The sequence below is a fragment of the Pristiophorus japonicus genome, unplaced genomic scaffold, assembly GCF_044704955.1.
Source record: "Pristiophorus japonicus isolate sPriJap1 unplaced genomic scaffold, sPriJap1.hap1 HAP1_SCAFFOLD_281, whole genome shotgun sequence".
NCBI lineage: Eukaryota > Metazoa > Chordata > Chondrichthyes > Pristiophoridae > Pristiophorus > Pristiophorus japonicus.
In genome coordinates, this window is record NW_027252571.1 from 52,113 (window position 1) to 70,280 (window position 18,168).

Consider the following 18,168-nt stretch of genomic DNA (forward strand, 5'->3'; position numbering starts at 1 on the left):
ACTCAAATCCTCTTGCAATGAAGGCCAACATACCATTTGCCTTCCTAACTGCTTGCTCTTAACCTTCTAAATTCTCGGGAATACAACCCTAATTTGTGCAACCTCTCCTCGTAACTTAATATTTAAATGGAGAAAGATTGCAAAGTGCTGCAGTACAGCGGGACCTGGGGGTACTTGTGCATGAAACACAAAAGGTTAGTATGCAGGTGCAGCAAGTGATCAGGAAGGCCAATGGTATCTTGGCCTTTAGTGTAAAGGGGATGGAGTATAAAAGCAGGGAAGTCTTGCTGCAGATATACAGGGTATTGGTGAGGCCACACCTGGAATACTGCGTGCAGTTTTGGTTTCCATATTTACGAAAGGATACACTTGCTTTGGAGGCAGTTCAAAGAAGGTTCACTCGGTTGATTCCGGAGATGAGGGGGGTTGACTTATGAGGAAAGGTTGAGGAGGTTGGGCCTCTACTCATTGGAGTTCAGAAGAATGAGAGATGATCTTATCGAAACGTATAAGATTATGAGGGGGCTCGACAAGGTGGATGCAGAGAGGATGTTTCCCACTGATGGGGGAGACTAGAACTAGGGGGCATGGTCTTAGAATAAGGGGCCACCCATTTAAAACTGAGATGAGCAGGAATTTCTTCTCTCGGAGGGTTGTAAATCTGTGGAATTCGCTGCCTCAGAGAGCTGTGGAAGCCGGGACATTGAATATATTTAAGACAGAAATAGACAGTTTCTTAACCGATAAGGGGATAAGGGGACGGGGGCAGGGAAGTGGAGCTGTGTCCATGATCGGATCAGCCATGATCGTATTAAATGGCGGAGCAGGCTCGAGGGGCCGAATGGCCGACTCCTGCTCCTATTTCTTATGTTCTTATGAGTTGATCGAGGCATTTAAGACGGTTAAAGCATTCGATCGGGTAGATAAAGAAACTATTTCGTCTGGTGGCGGGGTCTCCAAAACAAGGGGGTGTAACTTTAAAATTAGAGCCAGGCCGTTCAGGGGTGATGTCAGGAAGCACTTCTTCACACAAAGGGCAGTGGGAATCTGGAACTCTCTCCCCCAATAGCTGTTGCGGTTGGGCATCAATTGAAAATGTCAAAACAGAAAGCGATAGCTTTTTGTCGGGTCAGGGTATTGAGGTTATGGATCCAAGGTGGGTAGATGAAGTTAAGATATAAATCAGCCATGATCCAATAGAATGGCAGAACAGGCTCAAGGGGGCTGAATGGGCCTCCTCCTGTTCCTGTGTAACAGACTCGAGGGGCTGAATGGGCCTCCTCCTGTTCCTATGGTAACAGGCTCAAGGGGCTGAATGGGACTCCTCCTGTTCCTGTGTAACAGGCTCGAGGGGCTGAATGGGCCTCCTGTTCCTGTGTAACAGACTCGAGGGGCTGAATGGGCCTCCTCCTGTTCCTGTGTAACAGACTCAAGGGCCTGAATGGCCTCCTCCTGTTCCTGTGTAACAGACTCGAGGGGCTGAATGGGCCTCCTCCTGTTCCTGTGTAACAGACTCAAGGGGCTGAATGGGACTCCTCCTGTTCCTGTGTAACAGGCTCGAGGGGCTGAATGGGCCTCCTCCTGTTCCTGTGTAACAGACTCAAGGGCCTGAATGGCCTCCTCCTGTTCCTGTGTAACAGACTCAAGGGGCTGAATGGGACTCCTCCTGTTCCTGTGTAACAGACTCAAGGGCCTGAATGGGCCTCCTCCTGTTCCTATGGTAACAGGCTCGAGGGGCTGAATGGGCCTCCTCCTGTTCCTGTGTAACAGACTCAAGGGCCTGAATGGCCTCCTCCTGTTCCTGTGTAACAGGCTCAAGGGGCTGAATGGGCCTCCTCCTGTTCTTATAACAGGCTCGAGGGGGCTGAATGGGCCTCCTCCTGTTCCTATGGTAACAGACTCAAGGGGCTGAATGGGCCTCCCTCCTGTTCTTATAACAGGCTCGAGGGGGCTGAATGGGCCTCCTCCTGTTCCTATGGTAACAGGCTCAAGGGGCAGAATGGGCCTCCTCCTGTTCTTATAACAGGCTCGAGGGGCTGAATGGGCCTCCTGTTCCTATGGTAACAGGCTCAAGGGGCTGAATGGGCCTCCTCCTATTCTTATAACAGGCTCGAGGGGCTGAATGGGCCTCCTGTTCCTATGGTAACAGGCTCAAGGGGCTGAATGGGCCTCCTCCTGTTCTTATAACAGGCTCGAGGGGCTGAATGGGCCCCCTGTTCCTGTGTAACAGGCTCGAGGGGCTGAATGGGCCTCCTCCTGTTCCTAAGTAACAGGCTCAAGGGGCTGAATGGGCCTCCTGTTCCTGTGTAACAGGCTCGAGGGGCTGAATGGGCCTCCTCCTGTTCCTGTGTAACAGGCTCGAGGGGCTGAATGGGCCTCCTCCTGTTCCTGTGTAACAGGCTCGAGGGGCTGAATGGGCCTCCTCCTGTTCCTGTGTAACAGGCTCAAGGGGCTGAATGGGCCTCCTCCTGTTCCTGTGTAACAGGCTCGAGGGGGCTGAATGGGCCTCCTCCTGTTCCTGTGTAACAGGCTCGAGGGGCTGAATGGGCCTCCTCCTGTTCCTGTGTAACAGGCTCAAGGGGCTGAATGGGCCTCCTCCTGTTCCTGTGTAACAGGCTCGAGGGACTGAATGGGCCTCCTGTTCCTGTGTAACAGGCTCAAGGGGCTGAATGGGCCTCCTCCTGTTCCTGTGTAACAGGCTCGAGGGGCTGAATGGGCCTCCTCCTGTTCCCACGGTAGAAGCGAGTGTTAAGACGTAGAACTTCACTGCTTCCTTGTAAGGGGGGCAACTCACCATATTTTTCGCAGAAGAGGTGTAGCCAGTGCTCGGTGGAGTTCTGGAACTGGGTGCAGTGCTGCTCCTCCCTAAGCTGGAGCTGCTGACGTAGTTTGAGATGGTTCTCGGTGGCATTGCGAAGGTTGTCGCGGGCTGCTTTCAACTGATCCGAAGCTCTCGAGTCTTGCAAAAAATTAAGAGATGTAACAACATAAGAAATAGGAGCAGGAGTAGGTCATTCGGCCCCTCGAGCCTGCTCCACCATTTAATACCATCATGGCTGATCCGATCATGGACACAGCTCCACTTCCCTGCCCGCCCCCTTATCCCCTTATCGGTTAAGGAACTGTCTATCTCTGTCTTAAATATATTCAATGTCCCGGCTTCCACAGCTCTCTGAGGCAGCGAATTCCACAGATTTACAACCCTCTGAGAGAAGAAATTCCTCCTCATCTCAGTTTTAAATGGGCGGCCCCTTATTCTAAGACCATGCCCCCTAGTTCTAGTCTCCCCCATCAGTGGGAACATCCTCCCTGCATCCACCTTGTCGAGCCCCCCTCATAATCTGATATGTTTCCATAAGATCACCTCTCATTCTTCTGAATTCCAATGAGTAGAGGCCCAACCTCCTCAACCTTTCCTCATAAGTCAACCCCCTCATCCCCGGAATCAACCGAGTGAACCTTCTCTGAACTGCCTCCAATCCCAATCTCTGAACTGCCTCCACACCGCAATCCCAAGTGAGCCTCATTCCTCTTGTAACAGCCAGGATGTAACAGTATATCCTTTCGTAAATACGGAGACCAAAACTGCACGCAGTACTCCAGGTGTGGCCTCACCAATGCCCTGTATAACTGTAGCAAGACTTCCCTGCTTTTATACTCCATCCCCTTTGCAATAAAGGCCAAGATACCATTGGCCTTCCTGATCACTTGCTGTACCTGTATACTATCCTTTTGTGTTTCATGCACCAGTACCCCCAGGTCCCGCTGTACTGCAGCACTTTGCAATCTTTCTCCATTTAAATAATAACTTGCTCTTTGATTTTTTTTCTGCCAAAGTGCATGACCTCACACTTTCCCAACATTATGCTCCATCTGACAAATTTTTGTCCACTCACTTAGCCTGTCTAGGTCCTTTTACAGGTTTTTTGTGTCCTCCTCACACATTGCTTTTCCTCCCCATCTTTGTATCGTCAGCAAACTTGGCTACGTTACACTCAGTCCCTTCTTCCAAGTCGTTAATATAGATTATAAATAGTTGGAGCACCAGCACTGATCCCTGCGGCACCCCACTAGTTACTGGTTGCCAACCCGAGAATGAACCATTTATCCCGACTCTCTGTTCTCTGTTAGTTAGCCAATCCTCTATCCATGCTAATATATTACCCTCGACCCCATGAACTTTTTATCTTGTGCAGTAACCTTTTATGTGGCACCTTGTCAAATGCCTTCTGGAAGTCCAAATACACCACATCCACTGGTTCTCCTTTATCCACCCTGTTCGTTACATCCTCAAAGAATTCCAAAATACACCACGGGGTGGCAGCAGAGTCCACAGTGGGCCCCGTTACTCCATCCCCGGCCTCGTGCTGAGTTAGCCTGATCCTCACACACACAGCAGGAAAGGCACAGGCTTCATCCTGGGCCTAGTGCTGAGTTGGCCTGATCTCACACACTGAGCCCTCTCCCCAACACACACACACAGAGCAAGAAAGGCCAAAACATTTCAACAGCGCCTTTCATGGCCTCTGGCCATCCCAAAACACATCATAGAATCGCAGAAATTTACAGCACGGAAGCAGGCCATTTCGGCCCATCATGTCCGCGCCGGCCGACCAGGAGCTATCCAGCCTAATCCCACTTTCCCGCTCTCGGTCTGTAGCTCTGTAGGTTACGGCACTTCAAGGTGCACATCCAAATGTGGGGAGGGTTTCCCCCTCCCCCTCCCCCACCAACCTCTCCCCTCAAATCCCCTCTAAACCCCCTACCAATTAATTTAAATCTATGCCCCTCTGGTTGTTGACCCTGGAGATGGAGGGGAAGGGAAGGGGTGGGGGGGTGGGGGGGGGAGGGAGGGGAAGGGGGAGGGGGGGAGAGGGAAGGGAAGAGTTAGAGGAGGGGGAGGGGGAGGGGGAAAGGGAGGGGGGAGGAGGGGGAAAGGGAGGGGGAGGGTGGCGGATGGGGGAGGGAGAGGGAGGGGGGAGGATGGAGGGGAGGGTTAGAGGAGAGGGAGGGGAGAGAGGAGAGGGAGAGGGAGGTGATGGAGGAGGAGGGTTAGAGGGGGAGGGTTGGGGTAGGGGAGGGAGGGGCGGAAGGAGGGGGAGGGTTAGATGAGAGGGAGGAGAGGGGAGGGAGGCAATGGAGGTGAGGGGAGTGGAGGGGAGGAGAGGGAGGGAGGCAATGGAGGGGTGGGGAGGAGGTGGAGTTTAGAGGGAGGGAGGGGGGCGATGGAGGTGAGGGGAAGGTTAGTGGAGAGGGGGAGGCGGTGGAGGGGAGGGGAGCAGAGGGAGGGAGGCAATGGAGGGGGAGGGAAGGGAAGGGGAGAGAGGAGGGAGGCGATGGAGGCCGAGGGGAGAAGAGGGAGGCAGGGGAGGGGAGGTGGAGGCGATGGAGGGGAGGGGGAGGGAGGGGATGGAGTCCGAGGGGAGGAGAGGGAGGGAGAGGATGGAGGCCGAGGGGAGGAAGGCGATGGAGGCCGAGGGGAGGAGGCGATGGAGGCCGAGGAGGGGGAGGAGAGGGAGGCGATGGAGGGGAGGGGAGAGGGAAGGGAGGTGCTGGAGGGGAGGGGAGAGGGAAGGGAGGTGCTGGAGGGGAGGGGAGAGGGAAGGGAGGTGATGGAGGGGAGGGGAGAGGGAAGGGACGTGATGGAGGGGAGGGGAGGAGAGGGGAGAGGGAAGGGAGGTGATGGAGGCCGAGGGCATGTACTTACATGTGGTTGCGAAGTAGGCCACGAGGCAGAGGAGGACGATACAAACCAGCAGGCCCAACAAGGCCAACCCCATGAAGATGCCTTGAGTTTTGCTCTTGTAACTTACCGAGGCCTCTGTTGGGAGAGGGAGAAAGAGAAAGATTGATTTGCATTTCTATAGCCTCTTTCATCACCTCAGGACATCGCAAAGTGCTCCACAGCCGATGAAATACTTTTTTTTTGGAGTGCAGTCACTGTTGTATTGTGGGAAACACGGCAGGCAATTTGCGCACAGCAAGCTCCCAAAAACAGCAATGTGATCAGGTGTTGTGTTTTTTAGTGACGCGTTTGAGAGATATATTTTGGCCACAGTTGTACACCGGAGAGAACTCCCCTCCTCTTCTTTGAAATAGTAGCCCTGGGATCTTTTACGTGCACCGAAAGACTGTCCCCAGTCCCTCCGACAGTGCGTCGCTCCCTCAGTACTGCCCCTCCGACAGTGCAGCGCTCCCTCAGTACTGCCCCTCCGACAGTGTGGCGCTCCCTCAGTACTGTCTCTCCGACAGTGCGGCGCTCCCTCAGTACTGCCCCTCCGACAGTGTGGCGCTCCCTCAGTACTGCCCCTCCGACAGTGCAGCGCTCCCTCAGTACTGCCCCTCCGACAGTGCAGCGCTCCCTCAGTACTGCCCCTCCGACAGTGCGGCGCTCCCTCAGTACTGCCCCTCCGACAGTGCGGCGCTCCCTCAGTACTGCCCCTCCGACAGTGCGGCGCTCCCTCAGTACTGTCTCTCCGACAGTGCGGCGCTCCCTCAGTACTGCCCCTCCGACAGTGCCGCGCTCCCTCAGTACTGTCTCTCCGACAGTGTGGCGCTCCCTCAGCACTGCCCCCCTGACAGTGCGGCGCTCCCTCAGTACTGTCTCTCCGACAGTGTGGCACTCCCTCAGTACTGCCCCTCCGACAGTGCGGGGCTCCCTCAGCACTGCCCCTCCGACAGTGCGGCACTCCCTCATTACTGCCCCTCCGACAGTGCGGGGCTCCCTCAGCACTGCCCCTCCGACAGTGTGGCGCTCCCTCAGTACTGCCCCTCCGACAGTGCCATGCGGTGCTTCCTCAGTACTGCCCCTCTGACAGTGCGGCGCTCCCTCAGGACCGCCCCGACAGTGCGGCACTCCCTCAGTACCGCCCCGACAGTGCGGCGCTCCCTCAGTACCGCCCCGACAGTGCGGCGCTCCCTCAGTACTGCCCCTCCGACAGTGCGGCGCTCCCTCAGTACCGCCCCGACAGTGCGGCACTCCCTCAGTACTGCCCCTCCGACAGTGCGGTGCTCCCTCAGCACTGCCCCTCCGACAGTGCGGCGCTCCCGCAGTACCGCCCCGACAGTGCGGCGCTCCCTCATTACCATCCCTCCGACAGTGCGGCGCTCCCTCATTACCATCCCTCCAACAGTGCGGCGCTCCCTCAGTACCGCCCCGACAGTGCGGCGCTCCCTCAGCACTGCCCCTCCGACAGTACGGCGCTCCCTCATTACCATCCCTCCGACAGTGCGGCACTCCCTCAGTACTGCCGCTCCGACAGTGCGGCGCTCCCTCAGTACTGCCCCTCCGACAGTGCGCCGCTCCCTCAGCACTGCACTGGGAATGTCAACCTGGATTTTTTTTTCGTGCTCAAGTCCCTGGAGTGTGACTCGACCCCACAACCTCCTGACTCGGAGGCGAGAACGCTGCCCACTGCACCACGGCAGACAGGAGCTGAGAACGAGATGGTGAGCCCGCTCTGTCACCTTGGCTCTCCGATTCGTCGTAATCTCGGTCGTCTAGCACATCATCATCAATGTCCATGATGAGGTCGGGTAGCTCGTTATCTTCATCGTGTTCCACGGATGTGCCTTCTCCCCCTGGAGGGTGGTTATCATCGGCCTCCTTCCTCCCCGAGTGCCTTGGCGATACCCCTTTACTCCCCCTCATACTGCCCTGCCTCCTAAGCCAAACTCAAGCAATGCCAACACCTCGAGACGGTTGGGTCCAACGAGCTCTGACCTCTCACCCGACACTTCAAATTGAATCGATCGCAAATTAATCCAAACACAATCACACTGGGAAACAAAATGGCGAATACATTCAGATTAATTATTCATTGATTCAAAGCCGAGTTAACTTTTTGTCTGCTTATTCCACGAGTTGTTATGAAGATTATTTCAGCAAAGGTATTGGCTCTGCCGAAAATTTTTCGGCTTAAACAGCAGGCGTTTCAGTTTTCCATCAATTATTGATTTTTTTATTTAATTAATTCGAAATAACTGCTGCATTAAGACTGCATGGCAGATGAAGTATAATGTGGATAAATGTGAGGTTATCCACTTTGGTGGTAAAAACAGAGAGACAGACTATTATCTGAATGGTGACAGATTAGGAAAAGGGGAGGTGCAACGAGACCTGGGTGTCATGGTACATCAGTCATTGAAGGTTGGCATGCAGGTACAGCAGGCGGTTAAGAAAGCAAATGGCATGTTGGCCTTCATAGCGAGGGGATTTGAGTACAGGGGCAGGGAGGTGTTACTACAGTTGTACAGGGCTTTGGTGAGGCCACACCTGGAGTATTGTGTACAGTTTTGGTCTCCTAACTTGAGGAAGGACATTCTTGCTATTGAGGGAGTGCAGCGAAGGTTCACCAGACTGATTCCCGGGATGGCGGGACTGACATATCAAGAAAGACTGGATCAACTGAGCCTTTATACACTGGAGTTTAGAAGGATGAGAGGGGATCTCATAGAAACGTATAAGATTCTGACAGGACAGGTTAAATGCGGGAAGAATGTTCCCGATGTTGGGGAAGTCCAGAACAATCTTAGGATAACGGGTAAGCCATTTAGGACTGAGATGAGGAGAAACTTCTTCACTCAGAGAGTTGTTAACCTGTGGAATTCCCTGCCGCAGAGAGTTGTTGTTGCCAGTTCGTTGGATATATTCAAGAGGGAGTTAGATATGGCCCTTACGGCTAAAGGGATCGAGGGGTATGGAGAGAAAGCAGGAAAGGGGTACTGAGGTGAATGATCAGCCATGATCTTATTGAATGGTGGTGCAGGCTCGAAGGGCCGAATGGCCTCCTCCTGCACCTATTTTCTATGTTTCTATCAACAGGTTAATTATTAATTATTCAAGGAAATATTGGACTATTAATGAAAGAATGCAATGATCAATTAGTCTATTAGCATGAATTAAATAAGGCTAATTAAGACTATGAAGGTATAATATTGTTTTATTCAACTAACAATTATTTTATTAGTTAATGAGTAAAGTCTTATTTAAATTAGATCATAAAATGGCTACTCAAAATGTGGTTTAAATATAAATTTTTACTGAATTACTTTTGGATTAGTAAATATTTAGATATTGGCAAATGTTATGAATTCAGATTTTAAATTGATAATTATTTGATTGGTTATTCAGATTTATTCCTGACTTTAATAAATATTTAAGTTGGGTCAGTTCTTGAATGCCTTGATTATTTGCTGAAACTTATGAAATAATTATTAATTATTTGCTGAATTAATAATTTGTTACGTCAATTCATTTTTATACTATTATTAATAATTGAGAATAAAGGTCAATATTATTACTGATGGATTACATAGATTATTTATATTAATTATTTATTGAGATTAACGATTGATCAGCTATATTAATGATGGATTATTGAGATTGATTATCGATCAGGTATATAGATGATGGATTATAGAGATTAATTAGATCATAGAGGGATTATTGAGAGTAATTATATTAATCATAGATTACTGACAATAAATATATTAATGATAGATTACTGACAGTAATTTTATTAATGATGGATTACTGACAGTAATTATATTAATGATGGATTACTAACAGTAATTATAATGGTGATTACTGACAGTAATTATATTAATGATGGATTACTGAGAGTAATTATATTAATGATGGATTACTAACAGTAATTATAATGGGGATTACTGACAGTAATTATATAAATGATAGATTACTGAGAGTAATTATAATGGGGATTACTGACAGTAATTATATTAATAATGGATTATTGACAGTAATTATATTAATGATGGATTACTGACAGTAATTATAACGGGGATTACTGACAGTAATTATATTAATGATAGATTGCTGCCAGTAATTATATTAATGATAAATTACTGACAGTAATTATAATGGGGATTACTGACAGTAATTATATTAATGATAGATTACTGATAGTAATTATAATGGGGATTACTGACAGTAATTATATTAATGATAGATTACCGACAGTAATTAAATTAATGATAGATTACTGACAGTAATTATAATGGGGATTACTGATAGTGATTATATTAATGATCGATTACTGACAGTAATTATATTAATGATAGATTACCGAAGAACATAAGAACATAAGAATTAGGAACAGGAGTAGGCCATCTAGCCCCTCGAGCCTGCTCCACCATTCAACAAGATCATGGCTGATCTGGCCGTGGACTCAGCTCCACTTACCCGCCCGCTCCCCATAACCCTTAATTCCCTTATTGGTTAAAAATCTATCTATCTGTGATTTGAATACATTCAATGAGCTAGCCTCAACTGCTTCCTTGGACAGAGAATTCCATAGATTCACAACCCTCTGGGAGAAGAAATTCCCTCTCAACTCGGTTTTAAATTGGCTCCCCCCGTATTTTGAGGCTGTGCCCTCTCGTTATAGTCTCCCCGACCAGTGAAAACAACCTCTCTGCCTCTATCTTGTCTATCCCTTTCATTATTTTAAATGTTTCTATAAGATTAACCCTCATCCTTCTGAACTCCAACGAGTAAAGACCCAGTCTACTCAATCTATCATCATAAGGTAACCCCCTCATCTCCGGAATCAGCCTAGTGAATCGTCTCTGTACCCCCTCCAAAGCTTAGTATATCCTTCCTTAAGTAAGGTGACCAAAACTGCACGCAGTACTCCAGGTGCGGTCTCACCAATACACTGTACAGTTACAGAAGGACCTCCCTGCTTTTGTACTCCATCCCTCTCGCAATGAAGGCCAACATTCCATTCGCCTTCCTGATTCCCTGCTGCAACTGCAAACTAAATTTTTGGGATTCATGCACAAAGATCCCCAGGTCCCTCTGCACGGCAGCATGTTGTAATTTCTCCCCATTCAAATAATATTCACTTTTACTGGTTTTTTTCTCCAAGGTGGATGTCCTCACACATTCCGACATTGTATTCCATCTGCCAAACCTTAGCCCATTTGCTTAAACTATCTAAATCTCTTTGCAGCCTCTCTGTGTCCCCTACACAACCCGCTTTCCCACTAATCTTTGTGTCATCTGCAAATTTTGTTACACTACACTCTGTCCCCTCTTCCAGGTCATCTATGTATATTGTGAACAGTTGTGGTCCCAGCACCGATCCCTGTGGCACACCACTAACCACCCATTTCCAACCCAAAAAGGATCCATTTATCCCGACTCTCTGTTTTCTGTTAGCCAGCCAATTCTCTATCCATGCTAATACATTTCCTCTGACTCTTCTGCAGTAATTATACTAATGATAGATTACTGACAGTAATTATAATGGAGATTATTGACAGTAATTATAATGATAGATTACTGACAGTAATTATATTAATGATAGATTACTGACAGTAATTATAATGGGGATTACTGACAGTAATTATATCAATGATAGATTACTGACAGGAATTATAATGGGGATTACTGACAGTAATTATATTAATGATAGATTACTGACAGTAATTATAACGGGGATTACTGACAGTAATTATATTAATGATAGATTACTGACAGTGATTATAAGGGGGATTACTGACAGTAATTATATTAATGATAGATTACTGACAGTAATTGTAAGGGGGATTACTGACAGTAATTATATTAATGATAGATTACTGACAGTAATTATAATGGGGATTACTGATGGTAATTATGTTAATGATAGATTACTGACAGTAATTATATTAATGATAGATTACATAAGAACATAAGAATTAGGAACAGGAGTAGGCCATCTAGCCCCTCGAGCCTGCTCCGCCACTCAACAAGATCATGGCTGATCTGGCCGTGGACTCAGCTCCACTTACCCGCCCGCTCCCCATAACCCTTAATTCCCTTATTGGTTAAAAATCTATCTATCTGTGATTTGAATACATTCAATGAGCTAGCCTCAACTGCTTCCTTGGACAGAAAATTCCATAGATTCACAACCCTTTGGGAGAAGAAATTCCCTCTCAACTCGGTTTTATATTGGCTCCCCCGTATGTTGAGGCTGTGCCCTCTAGTTCTAGTCTTCCCGACCAGTGAAAACTACCTCTCTGCCTCTATCTTGTCTATCCTTTTCATTATTTTAAATGTTTCTATAAGATTAACCCTCATCCTTCTGAACTCCAACGAGTAAAGACCCAGTCTACTCAATCTATCGTCATAAGGTAACCACCTCATCTCCGGAATCAGCCTAGTGAATCGTCTCTGTACCCCCTCCAAAGCTAGTATATCCTTCCTTAAGTGAGGTGACCAAAACTGCACGCAGTACTCCAGGTGCGGCCTCACCAATACCCTGTACAGTTGCAGCAGGACCTCCCTGCTTTTGTACTCCATCCCTCTCGCAATGAAGGCCAACATTCCATTCGCCTTCCTGACGATCTGCTGCACCTGCAAACTAACTTTTTGTGATTCATGCACAAGGATACCCAGGTCCCTCTGCACTGCAGCATGTTGTAATTTCTCCCCATTCAAATAATATTCCCTTTTACTGTTTTTTTTTCTAAGGTGGATGACCTCACACATTCCGACATTGTATTCCATCTGCCAAACCTTAGCCCATTCGCTTAACCTATCTAAATCTCTTTGCAGCAACTCTGTGTCCTCTACACAACCCGCTTTCCCACGAATCTTTGTGTCATCTGCAAATTTTGTTACACTACACTCTGTCCCCTCTTCCAGGTCATGTATTTATATTGTGAACAGTTGTGGTCCCAGCAGCGATCCCTGTGGCACACCACTAACCACATATTTCTAAACCGAAAAGGACTCATTTATCCCGACTCTGCTTTGTGTGAGCCAGCCAATTCTCTATCCATGCTAATACATTTCCTCTGACTCCGCGTACCTTTATCTTCTGCAGTAATTATACTAATGATAGATTACTGACGGTACTTATAATGGAGATTACTGACAGTAATTATAATGGGGATTTCTGACAGTAATTATATTAATGATAGATTACTGACAGTAATTATAATGGGGATGACTGACAGTAATTATATTAATAATAGATTACTGACAGTAATTATAATGGGGATGACTGACAGTAATTATATTAATAATAGATTACTGACAGTAATTATATTAATGATGGATTACTGACGGTAATAATATTAATGATAGATTACTGACTATAAGTAGAATGGGGATTACTGACAGTAATAATATTAATGATGTATTACTGACAGTAATTATAATGGGGATTACTGACAGTAATTATATTAATGATAGATTACTGACAGTAATTATAATGAGGATTAATGAAGTAATACTATTAATGATAGATTACTGACAGTAATTATAATGGGCATTACTGACAGTGATTATATTAATGATAGATTATTGACAGTGATTATATTTATGATAGATTACTGACAGTAATTATAATGGGGATTACTGACAGTAATTATATTAATGATAGATTACTGACAGTAATTAAAATGGGGATTACTGACAGTAATTATATTAATGATAGATTACTGACAGTAATTATATTAATAAAATACTGACAGTAATTATATTAATGATAGATTACTGACAGTAATTATAATGGAGATTCCTGACAGTAATTATATTAATGATAGATTACTGACAGTTATTATATTAATAGATTACGGACAGTAATTATAATGGGGATTACTGACAGTAATTATATTGATGATGGATTACTGACAGTAATTATATAAATGATAGATTATTGACAGTAATTATATTGATGATAGATTACTGACAGTAATTATATTAATGATAGATGACTGTCAGTAATCTACCATTAATACAATTACTGTAAGTAATCTATCATTTATATAATTACTGTCAGTAATCCCCATCATAATTACTGTTAGTAATCTACCATTAATATAATTACTGTCAGTAATCTATCATTTATATAATTACTGTCAGTCATCTATCATTAATATTATTACTGTCAGTAATCCCCATTATAATTACTGTCAGTAATCTATCATTAATATAATTACTGTCAGTGATCTATCATTTATATAATGACTGACAGTAATTATATAAATGATATATTATTGACAGTAATTATATTGATGATGGATTACTGACAGCAATTATATAAATGATAGATTACTGACAGTAATTATATTGATGATAGATTACTGACAGTAATTATATAAATGATAGATTACCAACAGTAATTATATTAATGATAGATTACTGACAGTAATTATATTAATGGTAGATTACTGACAGTAATTATATTGATGATGGATTACTGACAGTAATTATAATGGGGATTACTGACAGTAATTATATTAATGATAGATTACTGACAGTAATTATATTAATGGTAGATTACTGACAGTAATTATATTGATGATGGATTACTGACAGTAATTATATAAATGATAGATTATTGACAGTAATCATATTGATGATAGATTACTGACAGTAATTATATTGATGATAGATTACTGACAGTAATTATATTGATGATGGATTACTGACAGTAATTATAATGGGGATTACTGACAGTAATTGTATAAATGATAGATTATTGACAGTAATTATATTGATGATAGATTACTGACAGTCATTATATTGATGATGGATTACTGACAGAAATTATATGAATGATAGATTATTGACAGTAATTATATTGATGATAGATTACTGACAGTAATTATATTGATGATAAATTACTAACAGTAATTATATTGATGATAGATTACTGACAGTAATTATATTGATGATAGATTACTGACAGTAATTATAATGGGGATTACTGACAGTAATTATATTAATGATAGATTACTGACAGCAATTATATAAATGATCGATTACTGACAGTAATTATATTAATGGTAGATTACTGACAGTAATTATATAAATGATCGATTACTGACAGTAATTATATGAATGATAGATTACTGACAGTAATTATATTAATGGTAGATTACTGACAGTAATTATATTAATGATAGATTACTGACAGTAATTGTATTAATGATAGATTACTGACAGTAATTATAATGGGGATTACTGACAGTAATTATATAAATGATAGATTACTGACAGTAATTATATTGATGATAGATTACTGACAGTAATTATAATGGGGATTACTGACAGTAATTATATTAATGATAGATTACTGACAGTAATTATATTAATGATAGATTACTGACAGTAATTATATTGGGGATTACTGACAGTAATGATATAAATGACAGATTACTGACAGTATTATATTGGGGATTACTGACAGTAATTATATAAATGATAGATTACTGACAGTAATTGTATTAATGATAGATTACTGACAGTAATTATATTAATGATAGATTACTGACAGTATTTATATTGGGGATTACTGACAGTAATTATATAAATGATAGATTACTGACAGTAATTATATTGGGGATTACTGACAGTAATTATATCAATGATAGATTACTGACAGTAATTATATAAATGATAGATTACTGACAGTAATTATATTGGGGATTACTGACAGTAATTATATAAATGATAGATTACTGACAGTAATTATAATGGGGATTACTGACAGTAATAATATTAATGATAGATTACTGACAGTAATTATATTAATAGTAGATTACTAACAGTAATTATATAAATGATAGATTACTAACAGTAATTATATTAATGGTAGATTACTGACAGTAATTATATTGATGATGGATTACTGACAGTAATGATATAAATGATAGATTACTGACAGTAATTATAATGGGGATTACTGACAGTAATTATATAAATGATAGATTACTGACAGTAATTATAATGGGGATTACTGACAGTAATTATATTGATGATAGATTACTGACAGTAATTATAATGGGGATTAATGACAGTAATTATATTAATGATAGATTACTGACAGTAATTATATAAATGATAGATTACCGACAGTAACTATATTAATGATAGATTACTGACAGTAATTATATAAATGATAGATTACTGACAGTAATTAAATTAATGGTAGATTACTGACAGTAATTATATAAATGATAGATTATTGACAGTAATTATATTGATGACAGATTACTGACAGTAAATATAATGGGGATTACTGACAGTAATTATATTAATGATAGATTACTGACAGTAATTGTATTAATGGTAGATTACTGACAGTAATTATATTGATGATGGATTACTGACAGTAATTATATAAATGATAGATTATTGACAGTAATTATATTGATGATAGAATACTGACAGTAATTATATTGATGATAGATTACTAACAGTAATTATAATGGGGATTACTGACAGCAATTATATTAATGATAGATTACTGACAGTAATTATATAAATGATAGATTACCGACAGTAATTATATTAATGATAGATTACTGACAGTAATTATATTAATGGTAGATTACTGACAGTAATTATATTGATGATAGATTACTGACAGTAATTATATAAATGATAGATTACTGACAGTAATTATATTAATGGTAAATTACTGACAGTAATTATATTGATGATGGATTACTGACAGTAATTATATAAATGATAGATTACTGACAGTAATTATATTAATGATAGATTACTGACAGTAATTATATTGATGATCGATTACTGACAGTAATTATAATGGGGATTACTGACAGTAATTATATTAATGATAGATTACTGACAGTAATTATATAAATGATACATTACTGACAGTAATTGTATTGATGATAGATTACTGACAGTAATTATAATGGGGATTACTGACAGTAATTATATTAATGCTAGATTACTGACAGTAATTATATAAATGATAGATTACTGACAGTAATTATAATGGGGATTACTGACAGTAATTATATAAATGATAGATTACTGACAGTAACTATATTGATGATAGATTATGACAGTAATTATATAAATGATAGATTATTGACAGTAATTATATTGATGATAGATTACTGACACTAATTATAATGGGGATTACTGACAGTAATTATATTAATGATAGATTACTGACAGTAATTATATTAATGGTAGATTACTGACAGAAATTATATTGATGATGGATTACTGACAGTAATTATATAAATGATAGATTACTGACAGTAATTATATTAATGATAGATTACTGACAGTAATTATATTGATGATAGATTACTGACAGTAATTATATAAATGATAGATTACTGACAGTAATTATATTGATGATAGATTACTGACAGTAATTATATAAATGATAGATTACTGACAGTAATTATATTAATGATAGATTACTGACAGTAATTATATTGATGATAGATTACTGACAGTAATTATAATGGGGATCACTGACAGTAATTATATTAATGATAGATTACTGACAGTAATGATATAAATGATACATTACTGACAGTAATTGTATTGATGATAAATTACTGACAGTAATTATAATGGGGATTACTGACAGTAATTATATTAATGCTAGATTACTGACAGTAATTATATAAATGATAGATTACTGACAGTAATTATAATGGGGATTACTGACAGTAATTATATAAATGATAGATTACTGACAGTAACTATATTGATGATAGATTATGACAGTAATTATATAAATGATAGATTATTGACAGTAATTATATTGATGATAGATTACTGACACTAATTATAATGGGGATTACTGACAGTAATTATATTGATGATAGATTGCTGACAGTAATTATATTAATGATAGATTATTGACAGCAATTATATTGATGATAGATTACTGACAGTAATTATATTGATGATAGATTACTGACAGTAATTATATACATGATAGATTATTGACAGTAATTATATTAATGATAGATTACTGTCAGTAATTATATCAATGACAGATTACTGACAGTAATTATATGAATGATAGATTATTGACAGTAATTATATTGATGATAGATTACTGACACTAATTATAATGGGGATTACTGACAGTAATTATATTAATTATAGATTACTGACAGTAATTATATTAATGGTAGATTACTGACTGAAATTATATTGATGATAGATTGCTGACAGTAATTATATAAATGATAGATTACTGACAGTAATTATAATGGGGATTACTGACAATAATTATATTAATGATAGATTATGACAGTAATTATATAAATGATATATTATTGACAGTAATTATATTGATGATGGATTACTGACAGTAATTATATAAATGATAGATTATTGACAGTAATTATATTGATGAAAGA

General features: G+C 41.5%; 1 protein-coding gene across 3 annotated transcripts in view; it reads right to left on the bottom strand.

Moving 5' to 3' along the window:
• LOC139247683 (C-type lectin domain family 4 member E-like) overlaps positions 1-18,168 on the bottom strand; it is a 128,747-nt gene that overhangs the window by 18,505 nt on the left and 92,074 nt on the right. For all 3 annotated transcript variants that reach the window (XM_070871770.1, XM_070871768.1, XM_070871769.1), the window contains exons 2-4: positions 7,468-7,779; positions 5,708-5,821; positions 2,795-2,959 (exon numbers count right to left, since the gene is read on the bottom strand). In XM_070871770.1, the coding sequence (XP_070727871.1) occupies positions 2,795-2,959; positions 5,708-5,821; positions 7,468-7,651 (463 nt within the window). In that variant the 5' untranslated portion in view covers positions 7,652-7,779. The remainder of the gene's footprint in view (positions 1-2,794; positions 2,960-5,707; positions 5,822-7,467; positions 7,780-18,168) is intronic.